At 39.2% G+C, this 20,648-nt stretch overlaps 2 protein-coding genes and 1 non-coding gene across 5 annotated transcripts; 2 read left to right on the plus strand and 1 right to left on the minus strand.

The window, feature by feature from the left end:
• Nucleotides 1-2,698: 2,698 nt before the first annotated feature.
• Nucleotides 2,699-2,771, minus strand: trnat-ugu (transfer RNA threonine (anticodon UGU)). The gene has a single exon. It is a non-coding gene; the product is annotated as a tRNA-Thr (tRNA).
• Nucleotides 2,772-3,771: 1,000 nt separating this feature from the next.
• nfatc2b (nuclear factor of activated T cells 2b) lies at nt 3,772-15,176 on the plus strand. Its single transcript, XM_086293425.1, has 10 exons — nt 3,772-4,134; nt 5,196-6,150; nt 6,290-6,461; nt 7,006-7,208; nt 7,878-8,050; nt 8,402-8,542; nt 10,840-10,895; nt 11,168-11,300; nt 12,652-13,305; nt 14,779-15,176. Exons 1-10 carry the CDS (start codon nt 4,014-4,016, stop codon nt 14,823-14,825), a joined length of 2,655 nt encoding a protein of 884 aa, XP_086149551.1. The 5' UTR covers nt 3,772-4,013; the 3' UTR covers nt 14,826-15,176.
• A 1,140-nt stretch (nt 15,177-16,316) lies between these two features.
• manbal (mannosidase beta like) lies at nt 16,317-19,668 on the plus strand. 3 transcript variants are annotated; one of them, XM_086293426.1, is made up of 3 exons: nt 16,317-16,464; nt 16,829-17,012; nt 19,205-19,668. In XM_086293426.1, the coding sequence occupies exons 2-3, from the start codon at nt 16,863-16,865 to the stop codon at nt 19,313-19,315; spliced, it is 261 nt and encodes an 86-aa protein (XP_086149552.1). In that variant the 5' UTR covers nt 16,317-16,464; nt 16,829-16,862; the 3' UTR covers nt 19,316-19,668. The 3 variants fall into 3 exon arrangements, with proteins under 3 accessions (XP_086149552.1, XP_086149553.1, XP_086149554.1); XM_086293427.1 differs by having other exon boundaries at nt 16,324-16,479; nt 16,825-17,012; XM_086293428.1 differs by having other exon boundaries at nt 16,353-16,555; nt 16,825-17,012.
• Nucleotides 19,669-20,648: the final 980 nt, after the last annotated feature.

The raw sequence follows: 20,648 nt of genomic DNA on the forward strand, positions 1-20,648 counted from the left end.
CCCTGCCTAGAAACAGCGGTGGAAAAACAGTGTGAAAACTGTGATTCAGCTATTACCGGAACCGTGGGTTGTAGCGATGCTAGCGGTGATGGTGGTGGCTGAGTGGCTAACTGGAGCGGCGGCAGAACAGGCAATTGCGCCCCCAGGGAGGCTAACGGCTGAGCTACTGACTGGGGAGCTTGTGGCCGAGCACTGAACTGAGCCGGAGAATGGCGATAAAGTCCTGGCTCAGAAGGGGCGGCAGAGAAACAGTCTCTCGGTTTCACAGAGGGTCTGTACACGCCCACTTGCGAAGGGTCCGTTACCACGAAGGTGGGTAAGCGATCCGAACAGTCTCCCATCCCGCTCTGGATAGCCCCAGAAAACAGAGTCTCGGAATCTGGGGAAGCCAGAACATGTCGCTCGCTCACCGCCTCGGACTGCTCGGAAGTAAAAGCAGACGGGGGGTGAAGACCGAGGTCCAGAAGGAGGAACTCCCGCTCCCACGAACAAAGCGAGCCCAGAAGCCATGGGAGACCGGTCACCAGACGCTGTAGCCGCCTCTCTATAGCGCGCTGGGACGTGCCACCCGGGCTTTCCAGCCACAGGTCGATCAGCTCCTGTGTGGCATCGATTAGATTCTCCCGTAGCTCCTTGGACGGGTTAAGCGCTGCTGGGTCCATCTTGTGGTCGCGTCGTACTGTCACGGTCCGGGGCAGCGGCCGTGTGGAGAGTGGAAGGAGGACTCAAAGCGCAGCACTTATTCAGGTGTGAGGGTGATTTATTGATAATAACAAACATAAAGAGGAGATGGCAAACAGAACTAAGGACGAAACTAAACTGGGTGAAACTACACAAAGGAGTGGCAAACCTGAACACGAAGGGAGAACAGCAGGGAGAGCACGCAGAGGATTTCACAGGGTAGATGCAGAGTACGCAGGGTAACACAGAGGATGAACACAGGTAGGAACACAGACGACGCGACGAGGAGCAGAGGAAATCACACGCTATAAATACACAAAGAGACACTGGGAAATCACACACAGATGGGGGAAACAGCTGGACCTGATTAACCTGACGAGACAGGGGAACACTAACACCAGGGACCAACAGAGGGAGCACAAACCCAGAACCCAGTGTCTAAAATCCCAAACACAAACCATCCCAAAACAGCCATGAATAATAATGAAAGTAATAACAATAAGTACATAAACATAAAGTCACTGAGTCATGGTCGCAGGACCATGACAGTAAATATGTTTGCTTTTACTGAGTGGTACAAGTACATAGCAGTGTCTCACATATCCTTTGTTTACAGTTTGTAAAGTAAAAGTTAGGTAATAGTAGGCAATGGACCAAACCACTATGAGGTGCATGAGGGGGAGTGCATCTTTCAAAACTAACAAAACTTATTGTTTTTCACCCTTTTGCTCCGCCCCTGCCATTAAAGTGATGGATTCCTCAAATGCACAATGTGAAAAACATGTTACACAATCCCACAGTCTGATGTTTCAGTGGGATTTCTAGTGTTATGAAAGTAAATTATGAAATTATAACTGAACTTAATAATTATAATAAAAGATCAAGTGAAGTGATTTAAGCACTGTTTTAGTCCCTGTTTCCCCCCCCACTGTTTTTAAGTATTTCAGATGGGTTAAACAAAGACAGAATGAGCTTACGCAGGGATCAATAAAAAAACAACAACGCTTAATCAACAATCAATCAATAAACAAAGCCCTGAAGTAACATCAGATTTTCAGTATTACACTGCAAAATCTTCAGTTTAATAAAATTAAATAAAGATCCTGGACTTACATATCCTGTGTTGTACTCAGTGCATTTATTTGACAGATCTGCTTAGTTTTCAGGTCAATGTTTGACATAAAACAAAGTACAAAGCACTCTTAAAAATGAAAAATAGTTTTTGGTTTGGCAGCTCCTCAGTAAAAACCTCCATCTTGTCAGGTCTTTTGTCACTTTATGAGTCTTGAGCAGCTTCAGCAAAGACTGATGATGAACTTCCCTTGTAGAACTCCTAGGTGGTTTCATTTTAAATAACTACTTAAAGTACAAAATATGTAAAACTACTTAATATTTCACACATATGCACAAAGGAGAAAAACCCCAATCCATTATCAATCATCCCTCGTGATCCCTCGTTTTGGCTCGTGATCTCATACATTACATACACACTTACACTACTTTTTGTAAATACTTTTTACTCGAGAATAAGGATCTGAGTTCATATTCCACCGATTGCTGGAACTAGAAATCTCCTGTGAGGACGCTTTCTGGACTGAGAAGGCTGATTACAGGAGGAGTTTCTTACATAAAAAGCAATCCATACACATCGCTTCACTTTTTGATTAATTATTTTCACAAGTGCCATGTGCGCAAAGAACTTAGCTGTGACCTCGGGTGATTTCGATATGTAAACCTGAAATGGTTACTCTGCTCAACAGCGATTATGAACAGTCTCAGTACTCAGGAGAACTGATGGAAGTAGAATACCTTAAAAAAAAAAATCTTACTTTCTTTATGTAATTTTCATGACAATTTTTTCTATAAATCTCTGCATGTAAAGTAAAATACAATATTTCTGTGACTGAGTGTAGCATTAAAAATTCCCAAGAGGTTATGTTTCTTCCTGAGATTGGTTTAAATGACACATATTAATTACTTATGTAAACAATTCAGATAACATAAATTTCACAAATGCAGGCCCTAGTGAGGATCGAACTCACGACCCCTGGTTTACAAGACCAGTGCTCTAACCACTGAGCTATAGAGCCTGGTCATGCATGCCGAGGCACATAAAACTTGATATAAGAGAGGCATATGAGCAACTAATCGCTATGAAACACAAAACTGCTTTAGATTTTTCCTTTCATATTCATTTTTAACGCCCTTGGCTCTGTATGATGTCATGGAGGAGGAGGAAGGAGGGGTTCCTTATATGGTCATCTCCGGCACACGGCTCTGGCTGGGGGAAAAAAAAACAACCCCACCCACCTGCTGCTCAAAGCCTCTGCTTGGGAAGCTTAAAGGAAAGAAGGGCACGTGGATGAACTGAGGGTCAAAATAAGATAAAGAAGGATTGTTCTGATTTTTATTTATATGTGAATGATAAAGTACTTTAGGGGAGTGTAAGACTAGAATTTACGAGCTAGAAATGAGCTTAATGAATGAGAGAAACCTTATGTCGAGTAAAGTGTGAATTGTGGTTGCTAAATGTTCATCTGCTTTATAACAGGAAGTAGAGCTGTCAAAACCACAACTACAGTAAGTTTATGTCAAAGTGCAGCAATCAATATATTTACGAACGTCTCAAAGTCAAGTTGAGTTAACTTGAACAGCAATTTAAAAAAAAAAAAGGGTGTTGGCGGTAATTGTGCAATACGGCCACCTACTGACCAGAGATTGTAAGTACGATTTTATTGGGGCTAGGATCATGGAGAATCGTCTAATTTTCACAGATTTCTCCAACAAAAAATATCGATATGTGATTTCATATTACACATATTTGATAGTAGCTGCACATAAGAACAAAAACAGGTAGAGTTAAAAGAGGTGTGTCAGTCGTAAATTTTATGGTGCCCAGTTGAATAAAATCTTTTGTCTCCGAAAAAAAGATAACTAGGTCGAATACGAAGGAATAAAAGGTGCATTTAAGAAAAGAAAAATGTGTAAAAAAGAATCCGACTTTTATGATTTGATATCAGCAGACGTTATAGATTTTATATCTTAGAAAAAAAATCAGCCTACCTAACTTAGACAGGAAGAGATGAGGCCTGCTTGTCATCATCAGCAGTGACAGGAAGCGTCTGACACCGCTCGTTTTTTTCACCTCGCTCAGTTAGATGTTTTATTTGCGCAGTTTCTAATGTTTTGAACGCATCTGTGAAGTACTGTAACTTCGTCCGTTGCGTTAATTATCCACGCTGCGCCTTAATTAAAGTGACGATTTATTTGAGCAAAAGCTATTACAACAGTTACGTTCGTCGGGATTCAAACCTGTTTATTCCGAGCTGGAGATGACTTCTGGAGGTTTGGGGCTCACCGAGGGCCTGGGCCAAGACATAAACCAGGAGGAGTTAGACTTTTCGGACCTTTTTCTGTATAATCAACCGGATTTTTCTGTTGGCTGTGATAAAGGTGTGTATACATAAATTGCATATGCATTTTTCTAAACATAGTATCTTATTATTTATTTATTTTTTTAAAGGCATTTCATGATCTTATTGCCGCCAAGCCCACGTTTTCTCAGCTGAGGATGCGTCTGTAACTACTGTGTTGTGTTTTATTTTTATGAAAATTTAGCTCCCAGACCTTGACATTATGACATTATACACTGATCGATAATCATCATCCTTTTGTTTTTAATCTAAGATCAAGAGGGCTTCCAAGACCCTTTTTTCTATTTTTGAATGGAAAGTAAACAGGAGTGCGACAGATTATAGTTAAGTAGATTCAAAATTAAGCGATCCTCATAGTACCATGAATGGTTTGTTTTTTTTTTTTGGAATATGTATCTGCAAGCCTCTTCATTTTTGGCATCCTGACTAAAACCAACACTTGTTCAGTATGATAGTAATAGCTTTACTGGGGAGAGGAAACGCAAAACCAGCTCTCGCATCCCCAACATTGGCATATTCTCAATTTATAGATTTTTATTAAGAGAAAATGTTGTTCAAACATGTTTTAGGTAAAAAAAACAAAACAAAAAAAAACTTTAAAGGGAACCGATTATGTTCATTTTCAGCTCCATATCTTTATTTTTGGACTCAACTAGAGTAGCTTTGCATGATTAGGAAAATTTAAAAAATATTATTCACAAAATAATCGTGTTTTACTTTATATTCTGCCTTCATGCAGCGCCTTGCTTCATCTTCTCTCTGAAATTAGGTGTTTTAGGTGTCTCTTCCTTTAATGCCAACTTTTTCTGAGTTGCTGTCCCAAACAAAGTGTTTAAAACCGAAAACCGGTTAGGCTCTGTGCTGAAGCCAGAGCCATGTATTTGAGGTGACCATATTAATCATTAATCTGCTCGCATGGATATCATATAGATGCAAGAATGAAAAAAGTGAAGTGTGTTACTTCATATTTGAAACACTGACTATCTTTAAGTCCACTTTAAGTTACCACATGGTAATAGCAGTATTGTAGTAATCAGATATTCTGACCTGTGTGCTAAAATGTGTCCCTTCTTTGATCAGTGACAGATGACACTGGTGGTCTCCTTGACAATGACAGTCAGCCTCCTCTACTGGTGGTCCAGCCTCAAGATGCATACATCTCCACCTCTAACCCACCAACTTCTAACCAGGACACCTCCTCTCACAGCACCAACGCAGGAAACCTATCAGGAGCTGTGTTTGACACCATGGGGCTGACATCACGAGTCGGTATCCCTGCTCCCAGCCCCAGGATTGAGATCACTCCATCTGGTGACTCTCTCAGTTCACAAACCCTAGAGCCAAGTCCTGCATCTAAAGCCCGGGGATCCTACAGAGAGTGCGTTAGCCCTGCCAGCAGTAATTCTTCCACTGGCTGGGGAGCAGATACTTACTCTCCCTTGGCATCTCCATGTGTGTCGCCATCTAATGTAGGGAGCTGTGGTATGGGCTTGAATCCCTTGGACCTCTGCTCAAGCCTGCAGGGCATCCATACATCCTCTAACCACTCCTCTCCAGGAGCCTCACCTCGAAACAGCATCACGGATGAGACCTATCTCCAACCACAGAATCGTTCTGCTTCACCACTCCCCCATCAGCGTTCCCGGTCTGTCTCGCCGCAGCGAGGCAAACGCTTCTACGGTCAGACCCACTCTAGTCAGGAGGGCACTCCTGTTAAGCAGCGCTCCCGGAGTCCTAGCCCCATCCCATCACCCCACGATCAGCAGGGGTCCTACTACTTGCACCAATACCAGGCTCAAGCTGAGTTTCACCCTCAAGTTCAGACCGCAACCTCTGGCCTGGACGAGATTCTGAATAGCAGTCCAGGAAGGGCCAAAATACAGGACTGTGTATATGGCGAGGGTTACGACTGGGCTATTGAGCAAGAAAAGATGAGTAGGGGTGGAGCTGAGATCAAACCTGAGACCTTCTACATGCTCCCAACTGTGTGGCCTCCTTCTCATTCACTCCATCATAGTGGACGATCCACATTCAGGTGTTATGTTTGTCTTAATTTATCACTTACAAGAAATATGTGTCGTTTTTAATGAATTTTAATAAGCTACTATGGTACAAGGTTCGTTTTGATTTTTTAAATCTAAACTTCTCTTTTTTGAACTCTTTCGTTCTTCCAGTGGTCTCACCTTGGCTCCACTTCCATCTTTAGAGTGGTCATTTCCCAATCAGACGGGCCAGTATGAGCTACTGATCCAACAACAGCCCAGATCGCATCACAGAGCTCACTATGAGACTGAGGGCAGCCGAGGAGCTGTCAAGACACCAAATGGAGGGCACCCGGAGGTTCAGGTGTGGGGATTCATATGTAGATACAAGAAAGGAGAGGAAACGAACGCGTGGTAGTTGTACCAGAGAGAGGGAGTGGGAGATTGTAAATGCTGGGGTGATATTTCCTGATAAACGTCTTTGTGTAAAGCTGATACTCATGCAAATATAGAAACAGCCCCATAACATGTCAGTGCTTCCACAATGCATGTGTGATTATTTAGACATGCATTGATTCAATCTGCTCAAATAAACACAGTTATAATTACAAATCAAGAACCCACAAAAAGAGCATATAAATGTCAGTGCATGGTGTCCTTTATTTACTGTTTCTGGAAAGTAAAAAAATGGGCCTCCATTACCAGTTTTCCCAGTCATGCTACACAAATGGATTATGCAAAGCAGTGTTCTGGCTTTGCCAGTTTGCATGGGAATTCTTTCCCACAGACACAAGAGCTTTATTGTGTGGTGTAAATGTTTTCTCAAAAGGCATGGACTTTTATGATCTCAAAGTTTATTTAGTTCAGTATGAAGCATACATTTTAACTGCCCTTGTTGCTGTCACCAGCTCCGTGGCTACCAAGGCACATCCGCACTGGCGCTGCAGATCTTCATTGGAACAGCCGATGAGAGGCTCCTGAAACCCCACGCCTTCTACCAGGTCCACCGCATCACCGGGAAGACCGTCACCACACCCAGCATGGAGAGGATGATCAACGGCACTAAAGTGTTGGAGATCCCTCTGGAGCCAAAGAGCCACATGAGAGTTGTGTAAGTAAAATTAATGCCAAGGGGAGTCTCAATCGTACGTCACAAATGCCTAGAGTATGTGTCAACATTTCACCACAAGTCGTTCACTTGTGTTTTTCAACCAAGAGAGACCACTGAGGTGATTTAGCACTATAAGGCTCAGAGTGGAGATACAGCAACCTGAGTCGTCATGTGTTTTCTTTTGATTTTCCACTGTGCTAAATCTTTAAATACTACAAGCTATAGCTACTCATCACAACCGCAAGGTTTTCATCTTTTTCCCTCCAAAAATGTTGCTGCTGCTGACAACTGATACATAAAACGCACCACTTCCTGTGTGCCAGAGAGTTTTTCCAAGAAAGACCTAGCAAACTCTGGGTGTTTGCAGCAGCAACCAAAACTGGTTTGATGAACGTGACATATGATGAGTCACAACAGCAAATAGCAAACAAAATCAAAGAAGTTTCTTTTTCCATGAAAATGCCTGAGATCACTACTTTGGCTGCTTTGAAAAAAAAAAAAAGAGCTTTTTACTGACTGAATATTTGAAATAGCAGAGATTGCATCAGTTAAATGTGAAAAAAGACAGTCTGCGTGGACTGTGAAGAAAATCAAGTTTTTTATAAATACGACAGAAATATCATTTTGAGCACTGATTTTATGTCATATGTCTTCTCTTTCATGATAAAGGATTGACTGCGTTGGAATCTTGAAGCTGAGAAATGCTGACATTGAACTAAGAAATGGAGAGACTGATATTGGACGAAAAAACACACGCGTGCGCTTGGTCTTTCGTGTCCACATTCCTCAATCTGGAGGCCACCTCATGTCTCTTCAAGTGGCCTCTCATCCTATTGAATGCTGTAAGAAGTATTTTGTTGCATATGAGCGTTTTCTTTCTTTCTGCTTGATCATGAGAGTCACTGTAGACCCTGAAGCTTTGTCGGCTGCTCTGTATTTTTGTATTTATATTCTTTCTCATTAGCTTTTGGTGGTTGATGTTAGCAAATGTTGGCAAACATGTTGGTTTATATTATTTAACATTGACACACCACTTGTAGATGTATTGCTGACTGCTCAGAAAAAAGGTACTAGCCTTAATGTGAATGTTCTTCAGTCTATAATGGTCAATAGTGCAACTGACTTGGATTTGATCCCACTATACAGTATACTTTAGTGTTACAATGACAATAAAGCTGCTCATGTTTTCACAGCTCAGCGTTCAGCTCAGGAGCTCCCTGCAGTCGAGAGGCAGGACCTGGACCAATGCTCTGTACTCGGTGGTCAACAAATGGTCCTTACTGGACAGAATTTTACATCTGACTCAAAGGTGATATTCTCGGAGAAAACACAAGGTGAGGAGTATTTTTTTTTAATCACAAATGTCTGTCTTTGGTGGAATGAATCTTCTAAGGTCTTCTTTGAAAGCTACTGTAGAAGAGCCACCCAAAGATTGTATTGGTAGTTTGTAAAGGGTAGATGTGGCCCCTGTGCTACACTGCACATTGTTTACTGAAGGGGAGCTTGAGCCAGCAATTACCACATGTAGCCAGTTAGCATCAAGGCTTAACAATTTTGTTATTTTGTTGTTATTATTATTATTATTATTATTATTTTTACCTGTATTTATACAGGTTATCCCATTGATAGTCAATGTCTCATTTACAAGAGAGAGACATGTTACATAATGTTTAAATGGGTGACTAACAATTGGTATGGTACTTATGACTTTATTTTATTTCCCCTGTAAATTTTTAACATTTTAACAAAGAGGTCTATAGGGACTAACTTGTTTTTGCAGCCACGCTCAAAGGAACTTCAGTTTTAGGCTAAGAGGTTGAAGCCCTCATATGTGATATTATGGTACTTCACAGTTTATAGACTCAGAAAGAAACAAAAAAAATCTCAGTAAAGCTCATCAAAACATCATATTTCTGTTGTTAATCGTTGGGTTAGCCACTCAAAGAAAAGTTCAAACTTGAGTTTACAAAGCCGAATGTTGGTGGTAGTAGTCCATACCCTTTGTAATTACTGTAAAAACGCACAAATAACACGGGAATTTTATTTAAAATGTAGAATTATTCCCAAGCTAAGACAAAAGTGCCAAAAACTGCAGTTCCTCAAGTGGTGCCTTCGAGGCATGCTTTATGTAACCCACTTTAAGTATTGTGTTATTAAGGGCAAAAAAATATGGAGGAGACAAAGAAGCAAATTGGATTGTCTACAAAGCATAAAAGTATAAAAAGCACAAACTACTAATTACTAACTTTATTACTTAGATAAATTCAATATTAATAGCGCTGAGCTAAAACAAAATGAAAAAGATGCACATTAGTACAGTTATAATGGGTTTAATGATACACCTTGTTAGCCAAACATGTTAGCCTTGGCTGCTAACTTTCACTGTATCCTCCTGTTCAAATATAGTCCCTTATAGTTACAAAAAATTTTAAAAAGATTAGTGAGGCCAGAACAACAAACTGAAAGTTTACAAACTAATGTGTGGCATCACTGTGGCTATTTCTATCTTTTATCTACAGTCCATAATTATGTAATTAGAAGGATTGTTGACATGTGTGTTCACTTGTGATTTCAAACTTTTTTTCAGATTTTTATTTTTTTGAGGATTTAAAATTGAGCCTGTGTTGGTCTCCCAGTATCCCACTTACGTGTGTCCATGTACACGTGCAGTATTTGTATTTTTAGATTATTTGCATATCACCCAGGATAACTCAACGTTCAGTGACGCACTTCTTCCTCCAGCCCCCACATCTACCTTTGATAAAATTAACCATTAACTTAAACATTTACTGTTTTGCTGGCAGTAGCAACTTTTATTTACTTCTAAATGGAAATTTCTCACCTCGTCACTGCTTGTTCTGCCCACACAAAATTGTAGGGTTACATAGTTTGAGAGAAGGATGGGTACAACTGAAAGCATGTAAAGCCTCCTTGTTGCTTGGCGTGGGGTTTTATGCAACAGGATGTGGTTAGACAGACTGATAAAGACTAAGACCCAGAGCAGAGGCTTTGTGTTTTTCACTGTGTGGGTAGAAAGCAGAAACAGCAGGTAAAAACTTTAGATGGGAATGAAACACTAAACCAGACATAAAAGAGAACCCTGTTTTCCACTGTCTGTGACAAATGTGCTTACTGTACTGTTAATAAAAGTCCTGACATATCATCTGATTGCTTGAATTATTGTTTCCAGCTGATTAAACTTGTAGAAATTGTTTGGTTTTTTGCTACATTTTTGGTTTCTACAGGATTCTTTGCCACTTCACCACCACATATAATTTTGTGGTAAAAAATAAAACTACTCTCAGCAGCTTGTGAGCCTGTAGTAAGATGAGTAAGATGGTAGCAATATCTGCCAGCCACCTCCAAAGCCATAAAATAGTCCAGCACATAAACCACAACTCTTTTGAATGAAGCAAATCAAATATAAAATGCTATTTACTGAGCTTTAGAGTCTTAGTGATGCAGTCAGTAGACCAAGAGTAGACCACGCTGTTTAGCCCTTATGCTAAATTAAGCTGTGCTAAAAAACAAACAAACAAAAAACAACAACAACAACAACAAAAAAAACCAGATAACACGTATTTTCCAAAATGGGACTCAAACCTGCAAAAACTATTCCTTTTAATTTCAGATGGACAGCAGATCTGGGAAGTGGAGGCCACTGTGGACAGAGATAAAACTCAAGCTGTAAGTTAACTTCCCTTTTACTGACACATAAACTATGATGCACATTTTGTAAGATGCATGCTAAAGTCATTTGTCTGGTAACTGTACATGCTTACACGTGCTCAAAACAGAAATCAAAATGTAAAGCCCGTGTCTTCAGTTTACTGAGTACATGAATGTGCTAATCGCATATCATCGTATCATAAAAGTGTTATTTCTTGTACTAATTTTGACCTGACAGGTAGAGATTTGTGCCAGCTGACTCGTGACCTTTTTTCTCATTCTATCAATAGAACATGCTGTTTGTTGAAGTCCCTCCATATCGAGACCGGAGCATTTGCCAGCCGGCCAAAGTCAACTTCTGCGTCATCAATGGGAAAAAGAAACGCAGTCAGCCTCAGCACTTCGTCTACACTCCTATGATAGGTGTATATCTCTTAGTCATCTCAGCTCTGTTATTACGGAGAAAACAGGCGTACCTCCTATGTTTGAGAAATAGGAAGGTGATTCAAGTGTCAACATTTCCCAGCCTGGATTTGAATTTGAATTTGAATGTCAGCACTGGAAATCTTATTATTACCTTGTCAGCATAATGTAACCCTGCATGTGAAGTAAAATACTATATTAATCCCATTTTGGGGAAATTCTTCTGTTACAGCTGTTGAAATAACATTAATAATAGTAATCTGTCAGATATCTTTCTGCGGGAGAGAGATATTGTATTATAGCACTACATAACTTATGCTAGCAAATAATGACAAAAAAACACCATAAAAAAAACATAAACTGACTTTGATGTTGCTAAAAGAGGCAAATGTGTGCTAAGTCATCCATCAGCGATGAGAAAAAGCAAAAGAAAAGTTACAGGAAATTGCAAAATGTTAGTTAGATTAAATCTGACAGTTCTAAAATTTTAACCCCAAAAGTAGATTAATGCAGTTACAAACTTCTGATATAACACTCCTGTTCTGCAGTTTTATCAGAAATCAGAAGTTAATCAGTTATAGCAGCACGCTGACACTGCAGCCACAACAGAGACTGCGTAGGGGTTGGGGGCAAATCTTACTTCTTCTCAAAGGGAAAAATAGTTTTCCTTTTTAACGCCTACATGTGATACCCACATTACAGCGCCGACACACTCTGGCTAATTTCAAAAAAAGGCTTTTAGTTTATTGGTTTATATATATATAGATATATATTTATAGCTTTTAGGTGAAATGAGGCAAGATTATTAAGAAGTAGAGAAAGAAGCGTAACATCATTGCAGCTGACAATTTAAAGCCATTTCAATCTACACTGATTTATACTCCAGCCACTGGTTATGAAACCTACATGTGTTTACTATCACCAGACCTAAAGATGACTGGAGATGCAATGACTTGTTTTTTTTAGGTCACACAATCACTGAAATAACTCGAGAGCTTCTAAATACGCTGGCATTAATGTTCCTTTTGTAAATATCTTCTTCCCATTTTATACTAGCTGAGTTGCTGTGACATTTCAGTTAATATACTGTATTTAAAGTCTCAAGAGAACAGTTTCCAGTAAACTTGGTTTCACCTTGTCTAATAACACAATACCTGCAAAAACTACTGGCATTTACATCATCCCTATGTTTACTCTGTAAATAGGAAAGTAAGTACTAATCAGCAAATGTTAGCATGCTAACATGCAAAGTAAGATGACTGTGGCTGTTTGTTTATACTGGTCTAGTGACAGACCTGCATTGTTCTCTCACTCTCTGAAAAATCTAATAATAATTGTTTTTATTTTTCAGCCATTAAAGCAGAACCACTGGATGACTACCAGCTGAATTCTTATGGCTATTCAAATAATCAGTCTCTCTCTGGCATGTCAATGAGGTCTCTGTACCATCCCCTGGAGCAAGACAACAACCTTCAAGCCTTGAATGTTTCCTCAGCACTTTACCATCTAACCACTGTAGACCCCCGAGCCCACATGTTAACCCCAGATCAACTGGATGATCAACCAGTCTATTACCAGTCAAGACCTGGCACTCTGGTCAACAACCCAGTGCTGTACCACACTGGGAATCAGCGTTACAGCAACTGCAGTAGCGCTTTACTAGGTGGTTCCCCAATGGCTCCGCATCCAGCCTCTGCTCCCAGCCAGTGTGTCAGTGCCAGAACCCCTTTGCCCAAATTGGGTGAAGGTCCTCAGGTTGGTGATTCGTTTGACCCTTATTCAATGTCAAGTAATCATGGTTACATGCAGACAGCACTACCACTAGGAAAGTCGCCACCTCTGAGATACATTCAAAGTCAAGTCCAGGCAAAGGTTGGAAGTCGGGTGGACCCAGGTGGGCAGCCTCTGGCCCAGATCGCCCCTGCTAGAGGAAACCATGAGGAACGAGCTCCAGAGAAAATCATGATCAAACAAGAGAACCTCAGTTATGCCTATCTGGAGGATGGTGAGTATAATGTTATGTACTGCTTGAATGCTTGAATGCTTGAAGTCCTCCTGACATTTTTTCCACCATGGAATTATGCCTGACAGTTTTTTTTAACCTTTCCATCGAGAATTCCCACTTCACCCAGGAATGTCGGCAAGGTTTAATCCTTTCTGAATCTTTATATATGTAGTTTTTTTTGTTTGTTTGTTTTTAATATATTTGCGCACAGATAAGTCAGCCATACTTTGGGAAGGGACTGAACAAAAATGTTTGCTGTTATTGTGTTTATAAATTTAATGATTCTTTGTCATGAGGATAAGCTTTTCACCCCCACCAGTGTAACCACTGTGATATAAACACATTATTAAAAAAGTGCATACAAGGTGCAGCAGTTAGGTGAAATACTGAAGCCTTGTGTTTGTGGTCCAATTTGCAGTGCATACAAGCATATTGCAACTGTATGCTTGCAAATCCTGCGTTGTGGTTTTCTTTAGGGCCTTTCTCTCCACTTTCCTGTCTGTTTCAGTCTTACTTTCACTGTCTCATTTCACACACTCATGCAAGCACACACGCTTGTTAAAGTATCACGGGCTCACTTGAAACTTGGTATGACCCAAAGCACTTTCCTTAGAGTTTTTGCTGTGTTTGTAGATAATGAATGGGGAAACAAGCAGCGGCACTGCTTTGAAGCAACCTGACCTGCTTTGCTGTGGAAGAGTGTTTATGTTTACACATCCGTAGCTGAGGGAAGATACAGAAAGTACATGGTACAGGCAAATACATGCGGATACATTTACATCCATGGTTAAAAAAATAAATAAAAGCACTTTGTTCTTGTCTCTGATGTAGACTTTACATTTGGATGTTGTTTCTATCAGAGGTAAGGATGTAACATCCTGAAATCATTGATAAGTGTCGATAAACCCATGTTGCGTAACAGAGAGATCTAGTGGACGTAAATATAACTGCAGCCATGCAAAGTCACGATTAGACTGATTTATGCTTAAAATTAGAACATTTTTGGGGAGGACTAATGGCTGAGGCCTCCAGAGTGCAAACCACGACCCACAACATTCTTTCAAGTTCAAGTCTAGTTGAGGTCTTTTGTTGTATTTCCCACAACTCCCCATCCTTTCCTGTTATTCTCTACTATCTACCTTTAATAAAAGCATAAACTGCCCCCAAAAGTCTGACTATGGCAACACCTGGTGGTGGGAACAAATAAGGCACTTAAGGTCCTCTCACCCTTCAGATCAAACTTGAGGTTTGTTTTAAGAATTTAAATCTTTGCAATTGGGCTTTAAAAACACTATCTATCTATCTATCTATCTATCGATCTATCGATCGATATATATATATATATATATATATATATATATATATAATATATATAATCTGCATAGCATTTAAGAATAATAGAAATAAGCAGCTCAACTTGCATTTTTGCTGCAAATATGAACGTTCTTAATCCCTCTTTTCAATGTTTTCCAGTGAATGACATCATAAGAAGAGACATGAGAGGCCACAATGGAGAGTGATCATGCTGATCTGAAGCCACTCAAAGTTTAAGCATAATCTGTAGACATCAAGAACAAGAACAATAAATCTTCAGTAACTGTAATTTAAGCGAAACGATAGAGACTGATCCGTTATATACCATATTTCTGTACAACTTTGAAGGGTCAGCTCCATTTCCATTTTGTTATCATATATTTCAGCCTTAGTAACAATACTGGATCATATATTCATTATACTCTTTTATTTTAACTTGTTTAACTTCTTTCTGTTTATACAGTTGTAAAATTGCTCGTTGTAAGCTTGTAGAAAATTTTTTATATTAAACAAATTCTTTGTATATATATATGGTGTTTGAGTGTTGACTTACTGACTGTAATCATTTTGTTACATATAGGAAGCAGAAGGAACTAAATAATAAATGTGTACCTTTTTTAAGTAATAGAAAATACACAGCACTGTGCAAAAGCCTTGAGCTAGCCCTCATTTCTATATATTTTTGTAGGAAACTGAAAAACAGGTGAATTTATTGAAGCATACAAACATAAATGTAAATACAGTATATAAGGCAAAAACAGAGGTTGCACAGTTCTAATCAGCTTGAAAGAAAGTCAATATTTGGTATGATCACTTTTTTTCCTCAACACAGACTGAACTCTCTTAGGCAGCTTTCTTGTAGTTTCTTTAATTAGTCTTCAGGAAAAGTTCTCCAGGCTCGTTGAGTGGCATCTTTTACTGCCTTTTTGTTTCATTCTCTGCAAAGATAATTTCAAGCTGAATGTTTAAAGTATTGTTTTAGATTTATTTCGGGTTTAATTATTCCATTATTTGATTGTAAACAGGAAAGCTATTTTGCAATGTAGGTGGCAGCAATTAAAAGGTATTAAAAGCATTTTGCATCTGAACTCACGTATTAATATCATGACTCACATTTTGACTGTCTCCTTTTTACAGAAGTAAATAAGGAGAAACCTGATGACATAAAACGGTTTTAATAACCGTTGCAATAGAAAGAGGGAAAACGAGAGTGTGAAAGGACTCATTCGTGCTCATATGAACTTGGAAAAACTGCATAGAAATGCAGTAATACTACATGCAGCAATACTAAAAAGCACACTTGAGAGAAAATATTGGCGGTAATTATCTTGATTAGCAACACTTATTAACTTTTACGCTTCATCTTTGAGGCGAGGCTGTAAAATATTTAGTGGGTGAAAACCTCTCGAGTTTTTTGGATGGAAACTTATTTCCTGTAAAGCAGTGGCTCTAAAACAGCCATGCATCATCGCTGGTGAAGCACAGAAACTCTGCTTGGAGAAAAAAAGAAGCGTTTGCCACCTTGATGACATTTATTTCACCAAATTTATCTTAGATTTTTTTTTTGTCTTTTCAATTTATTTATTGTTCACTGTGGATAAAATCTCTCCGCAAGGATTAAAAATATGAAAAATAAAATAAAATAAATAAAAACTCTTCTCCACGAACGTTAGAGGGTGTTGTTTTCAAGCCAATCCTCTATCGGAGCGGAAGGAGATGGCGGATTTATGATGTCATTTCCGACAAGTGATTTATTTTCTCTCCCTTTGTGAACTACTTTAGCTTTTTTTACGTTAGAAGAACTGACTTTGGTGTTTGCATTCCTGTAGCGGTAAAACGAGGCAAGTACTTCCATCACTGGTGAGCTTTTTCCCCCCCACTTTCCGCTCTCGAACACTGTCTTGCCAAAGTGCTTCGTTCGCTACATTGTAACGCTGTGAGTGTGTGGTAGCTAGGCGTATCCACAATAAAGTAAATATATAAAGTAAGCATGAAATGCGTTAATGTTTTAGTCCGTTTGAGTACAGTGGAGCAGAGTGTCTGTTTCATTCACATTTTTAAGAGAGTCTGTTTAAAAAGTGGCCGCTATGAGGCAGAGTAACATCTCAACACATAATCTCTCTCTCTCTTTCTTTTTAATGCACCCTGTCGTCACTTAATGGTTTACATGTCTTTCTTCTACCGTTGCTCACGTTGATTTCACAGGCAGGTCACCGGAGGAAGCGTAACAGAGCAGGGTCATCATGTCTGCAGAACTGGACTTGTCCACTCCAGAGATCCCTGAGCCTACCCTGCTAGAAAGCATACTGCGCTATGGGTTGTTTCTCGGTGCTATCTTTCAGCTTATTTGCATCCTGGCTGTCATCTTCCCTTCATCCAAGGGCCACGAACAGGTGGGTCTTATAGAGAGGTGTGCTTGCTTGCCCATCCTGAGGGGTGTACTGTGAAGGAAGTTCTGCATAGTCAGGCTTTCTTTGTGTTATCTGAGTATCACTAGAGCAGTTATCCACCGGCTTTGGTAACTGTGGTTTTCTGTTGACATGAAAGCCCAACATTTCTGAAATCGTGATCATCAAGCACTCTCTGTGGTCAAAATAAATGTATGCTTCATCTCCAGTTATGTTTATTTTACTGTTCTGTGTGGTTTTGTTGTTACAGTTTATTTCAGCTGCACAATCCAGCTGTGAGGCTTTTGGTGCAAGTAAATGCTACGCACGGCTAAGACTCTCCTCCAACTTAATAAAAGGGACAGTGAATTCATTTCAGTTTGTCGCCAAAGTGAAAGTAAAATTACTGACTGAGTAGGTTGTTTTAGTGATGAATAGCCAACAAAAGGAACAAATTGATTTTCTAATCTGTGTTTTAGTAGCTGCAGTTCCTTCAGTGTAAAAGCAGTAGGACCAAATATTAAAAAAACATTCATACACTGTATGCATGCAAATTCTCATGACAATGGTTTATAACAAGCTTAAAAGAGAGCCATCTTCATCACACTGAACACTCTGACATTAAATTTAACAGAGCTCGGTAACCCATTGATCTCTGCATACTCCTCCCCTCTGGTTTAGCTTGGGGTAAGGTTGGTTTCATTGAGCATCACAGGAAGGATGTGAATAAGTCTGGGCTCAGGTGAAACAGAGAAGGATGCACAAATCAATAGAACTGAAGCACAATGCAGACAGTTGAGTCAAATTGTCACTGTACACCATATGCCCATCCTGATGTTTTTCTTCTCTTTCATGAGCACCCAACAACTGTTATTCTCGGTTGTTACACACGATGTTATTTTTTTCTTCATTCTTAGAATGACAGTATGAGTTTGAGGGGGTAAAAATTGTAGGTGTATTAGAAATACATTAGGAAATGTCTACAATTGCATGCGCATTTGTTACATCACAGTTAACTTATTCTATTCCCATTTTTAAGGAGATATTAATGTGTAATCATCAACCTAATTTACACTTTTTAGGCTATTTTACTCTGCTTTAGAGTGATATATGGTATAGAGGCTGTGCTGTAACACCACACAGATCCATCATATGTCTTTTGTTATGTCACAGAAGAGTTTAATTGATTACATTATGGTTTCCAATGAGTTAAACACATTAACGTAGTTATACTATGGAACAGCTAATGTTAACATTAGAATACTGAAAGTAAAATAATTTAATTTTTATTATATTTTGCCTGTCACATTTAGAAGTTGATCTAAAAAGAAATGCAGAGAAACTGGGCGCCACTTAGCAAGTGTAGTGCTGAGTCTCTTGTTTTAGAAAGTCTGTGAAGACGGGGCTACTTTCACAATCTCCATAATAACAACTGTCAGGAGAGATTATTTATAGACAAAAGCAATTAAATCCACTGTCAAATTACTCTATTTTCAGGCATCATTATCAGATGCACTGATTACTCTCCACAGTATGTCGCCATTTCATCTTTTTTACCCACCAGAACAATGGGAAAGATTACACTCACAGAAACTAGGCTGGCAGAAAATAAAAAGTGCTGAAAAATGTCAGTTTCTTTTGTCTGCTGTGTACAGTATTTGTCTGGGAATTTCATTCAACTGTCTGTTAATACTGCAATAGTTTAATGTAGAGATGGAAAACTGCAAACTGTATAAACAGCATTGAAAATGTATAATACTTACCCCATGTGGATAAGAAGTCAAATTAAACGCACTCTTTATGACAAGTTCAACATGGGGGAAAAATGATGAATAAAATGACATTAGCATTATATTTACTAGTTATACATGAATCAACTGGCTGTCAGTATGTAAAGTAACCTAAATAGCCTCTAACTTGTGAGCTACATCCTTCTTTCAGCTGCTCCAGGGTTCGGCACTCTGGTGATCTGCCTCCATCTCTTCTATTCTGACCACTGGCCACTGCACTGTACAATGTCCATTGCTTTTACTTCTATGCAGTATGTTGTTGTGGATATTTGCATTATTTTATTAAAGTTATGGTTGTAAAATGCTGGACTTTTATCACTATATTTCCATTCTTAAGTGAGTGCCAAGGACAAATGAAAAGACTGTTCCTTTGGAGGTTGTTCAGGGTGCTCTGTGTTTGCTCTGCAGGAGGAAGCCGAGTCCACTGACGTAAAGGCTGCTGAACAGATAAAGAAACCTAAAGGACCAACACCTCAGCCTCGACAGAAACCAAAGAAAGAGAGCAAAAAGAAGCGATAAATATCTGTGTGCATGTCTGTGCGCGCGCGTGTGTGTATTACCTTGAGAATGTGTGTTGGGTCATTGCCAATGTTATAAGAATTTCGTTATTACAAGTATAAGCACTAATTTAAAACAATTAAAAAAAAATTAAAGAGGTGTGTTGAATTTGAGGCACAAGAAAAGGACCAACTACATCCTGTTCAACACATTACAAAAACAGCTCATTATCATGGTGCTTACCAACAGTTTATTTAGTTACACACCGTATTTCATTGGTTGTGTTTTTTATACATTTTCTTTTGTAACAATTGAATATCATTGGTTGAATTGTGTGTTAATAACAAGGAAGAAATAAATGTGTTCTGCAGCCATCCACCTTAGCAGTTTACAGTAATTGCCAAACCTCAGTTTCATGTAAAGAAATGAGAAGGACATCATGACCCCTTCTATATGACAAAACACATACCTTATAAAACTGTGGTTTGGTGTAGTAAATCATAATGCCATAGATGATACACCAAAGTCTCACATTGTCCAAAAGTACTAGGTTGTGTTTTCACTCTAAATTTGTAATACAACGACTGTATGTTTAAATGTATTCAAAATTCCGAGATAAACAGTGATCAGATTTTTGCTAATCGTTGATGCCCTCAGAAAGCCATTTGGTTGGGATGTTTATTACCTCGTTTAGATCCATTTAGCATTTTATTAAAGCGGTAGTATTGCACATATTTTACATGAACTGTCTTGTATAAAGTCTTGATTTTAATCCAAGTATTCCAGACAAATTCTGGCCATCTTGATGTGCATCTGGGCAGTTATTTTTAAATTAATTTTCATTTCAAAGGTTACTGGTACATAAGAATTGCACGTATAGAGTTACCAGTGAAATTAAAAAGCTTTTGGGAATTCTACTTCCAATATCAGCTATTGCAGAGTTCCGAGGGTTCTATGAGCGACATGGGCCTACATTATAGTGCCTCTGCTTGAATATATCTTCAAGTTAGTTGACTGTGTCATTGAAAAAAGTACTGGGATTGTACGTTTTACTTCTCCTTGAAGTAGTTTCAGTTCTCCGCTTCAACTACTGGAAACTTGATGCGGGAGTGTGGGAGAGGATATCAGCTGATGGATGATAAACACCGCTAAACGCCGACCGGGTTCCGGTATCACTGCACCAGCAAAAACTTACCATTAGGGAAGTGTGTGTCGCTTAGCAACCAATTTTCCCAGTCGGCTAAATGGAGCTTTTCAGCAAACGACAGACGTAAACATACAGGGCACGCGCGTAGTGTCTTATTACCTTTATTATAAGAATGTTTTCAGTCGTGACTAATAAAACGATATTAGG

Source organism: Aulonocara sp. 'chitande type north' Nkhata Bay, linkage group LG5 (assembly GCF_057382095.1).
Source record: "Aulonocara sp. 'chitande type north' Nkhata Bay isolate Kocher_YH1m ecotype deep benthic linkage group LG5, A_spYH_male_GT1.1, whole genome shotgun sequence".
Classification (NCBI taxonomy): domain Eukaryota; kingdom Metazoa; phylum Chordata; class Actinopteri; order Cichliformes; family Cichlidae; genus Aulonocara; species Aulonocara sp. 'chitande type north' Nkhata Bay.

Coding starts and splice junctions, on each gene's coding strand:
- manbal (XM_086293426.1), top strand. CDS start 16,863: ATGTCTGCAGAACTGGACTTGTCCACTCCAGAGATCCCTGAGCCTACC. Junction 17,013..19,204: donor CATCCAAGGGCCACGAACAG/GTGGGTCTTATA, acceptor TTTGCTCTGCAG/GAGGAAGCCGAGTCCACTGA.
- nfatc2b (XM_086293425.1), top strand. CDS start 4,014: ATGACTTCTGGAGGTTTGGGGCTCACCGAGGGCCTGGGCCAAGACATA. Junction 4,135..5,195: donor TTCTGTTGGCTGTGATAAAG/GTGTGTATACAT, acceptor TTCTTTGATCAG/TGACAGATGACACTGGTGGT. Junction 11,301..12,651: donor CGTCTACACTCCTATGATAG/GTGTATATCTCT, acceptor TTTATTTTTCAG/CCATTAAAGCAGAACCACTG.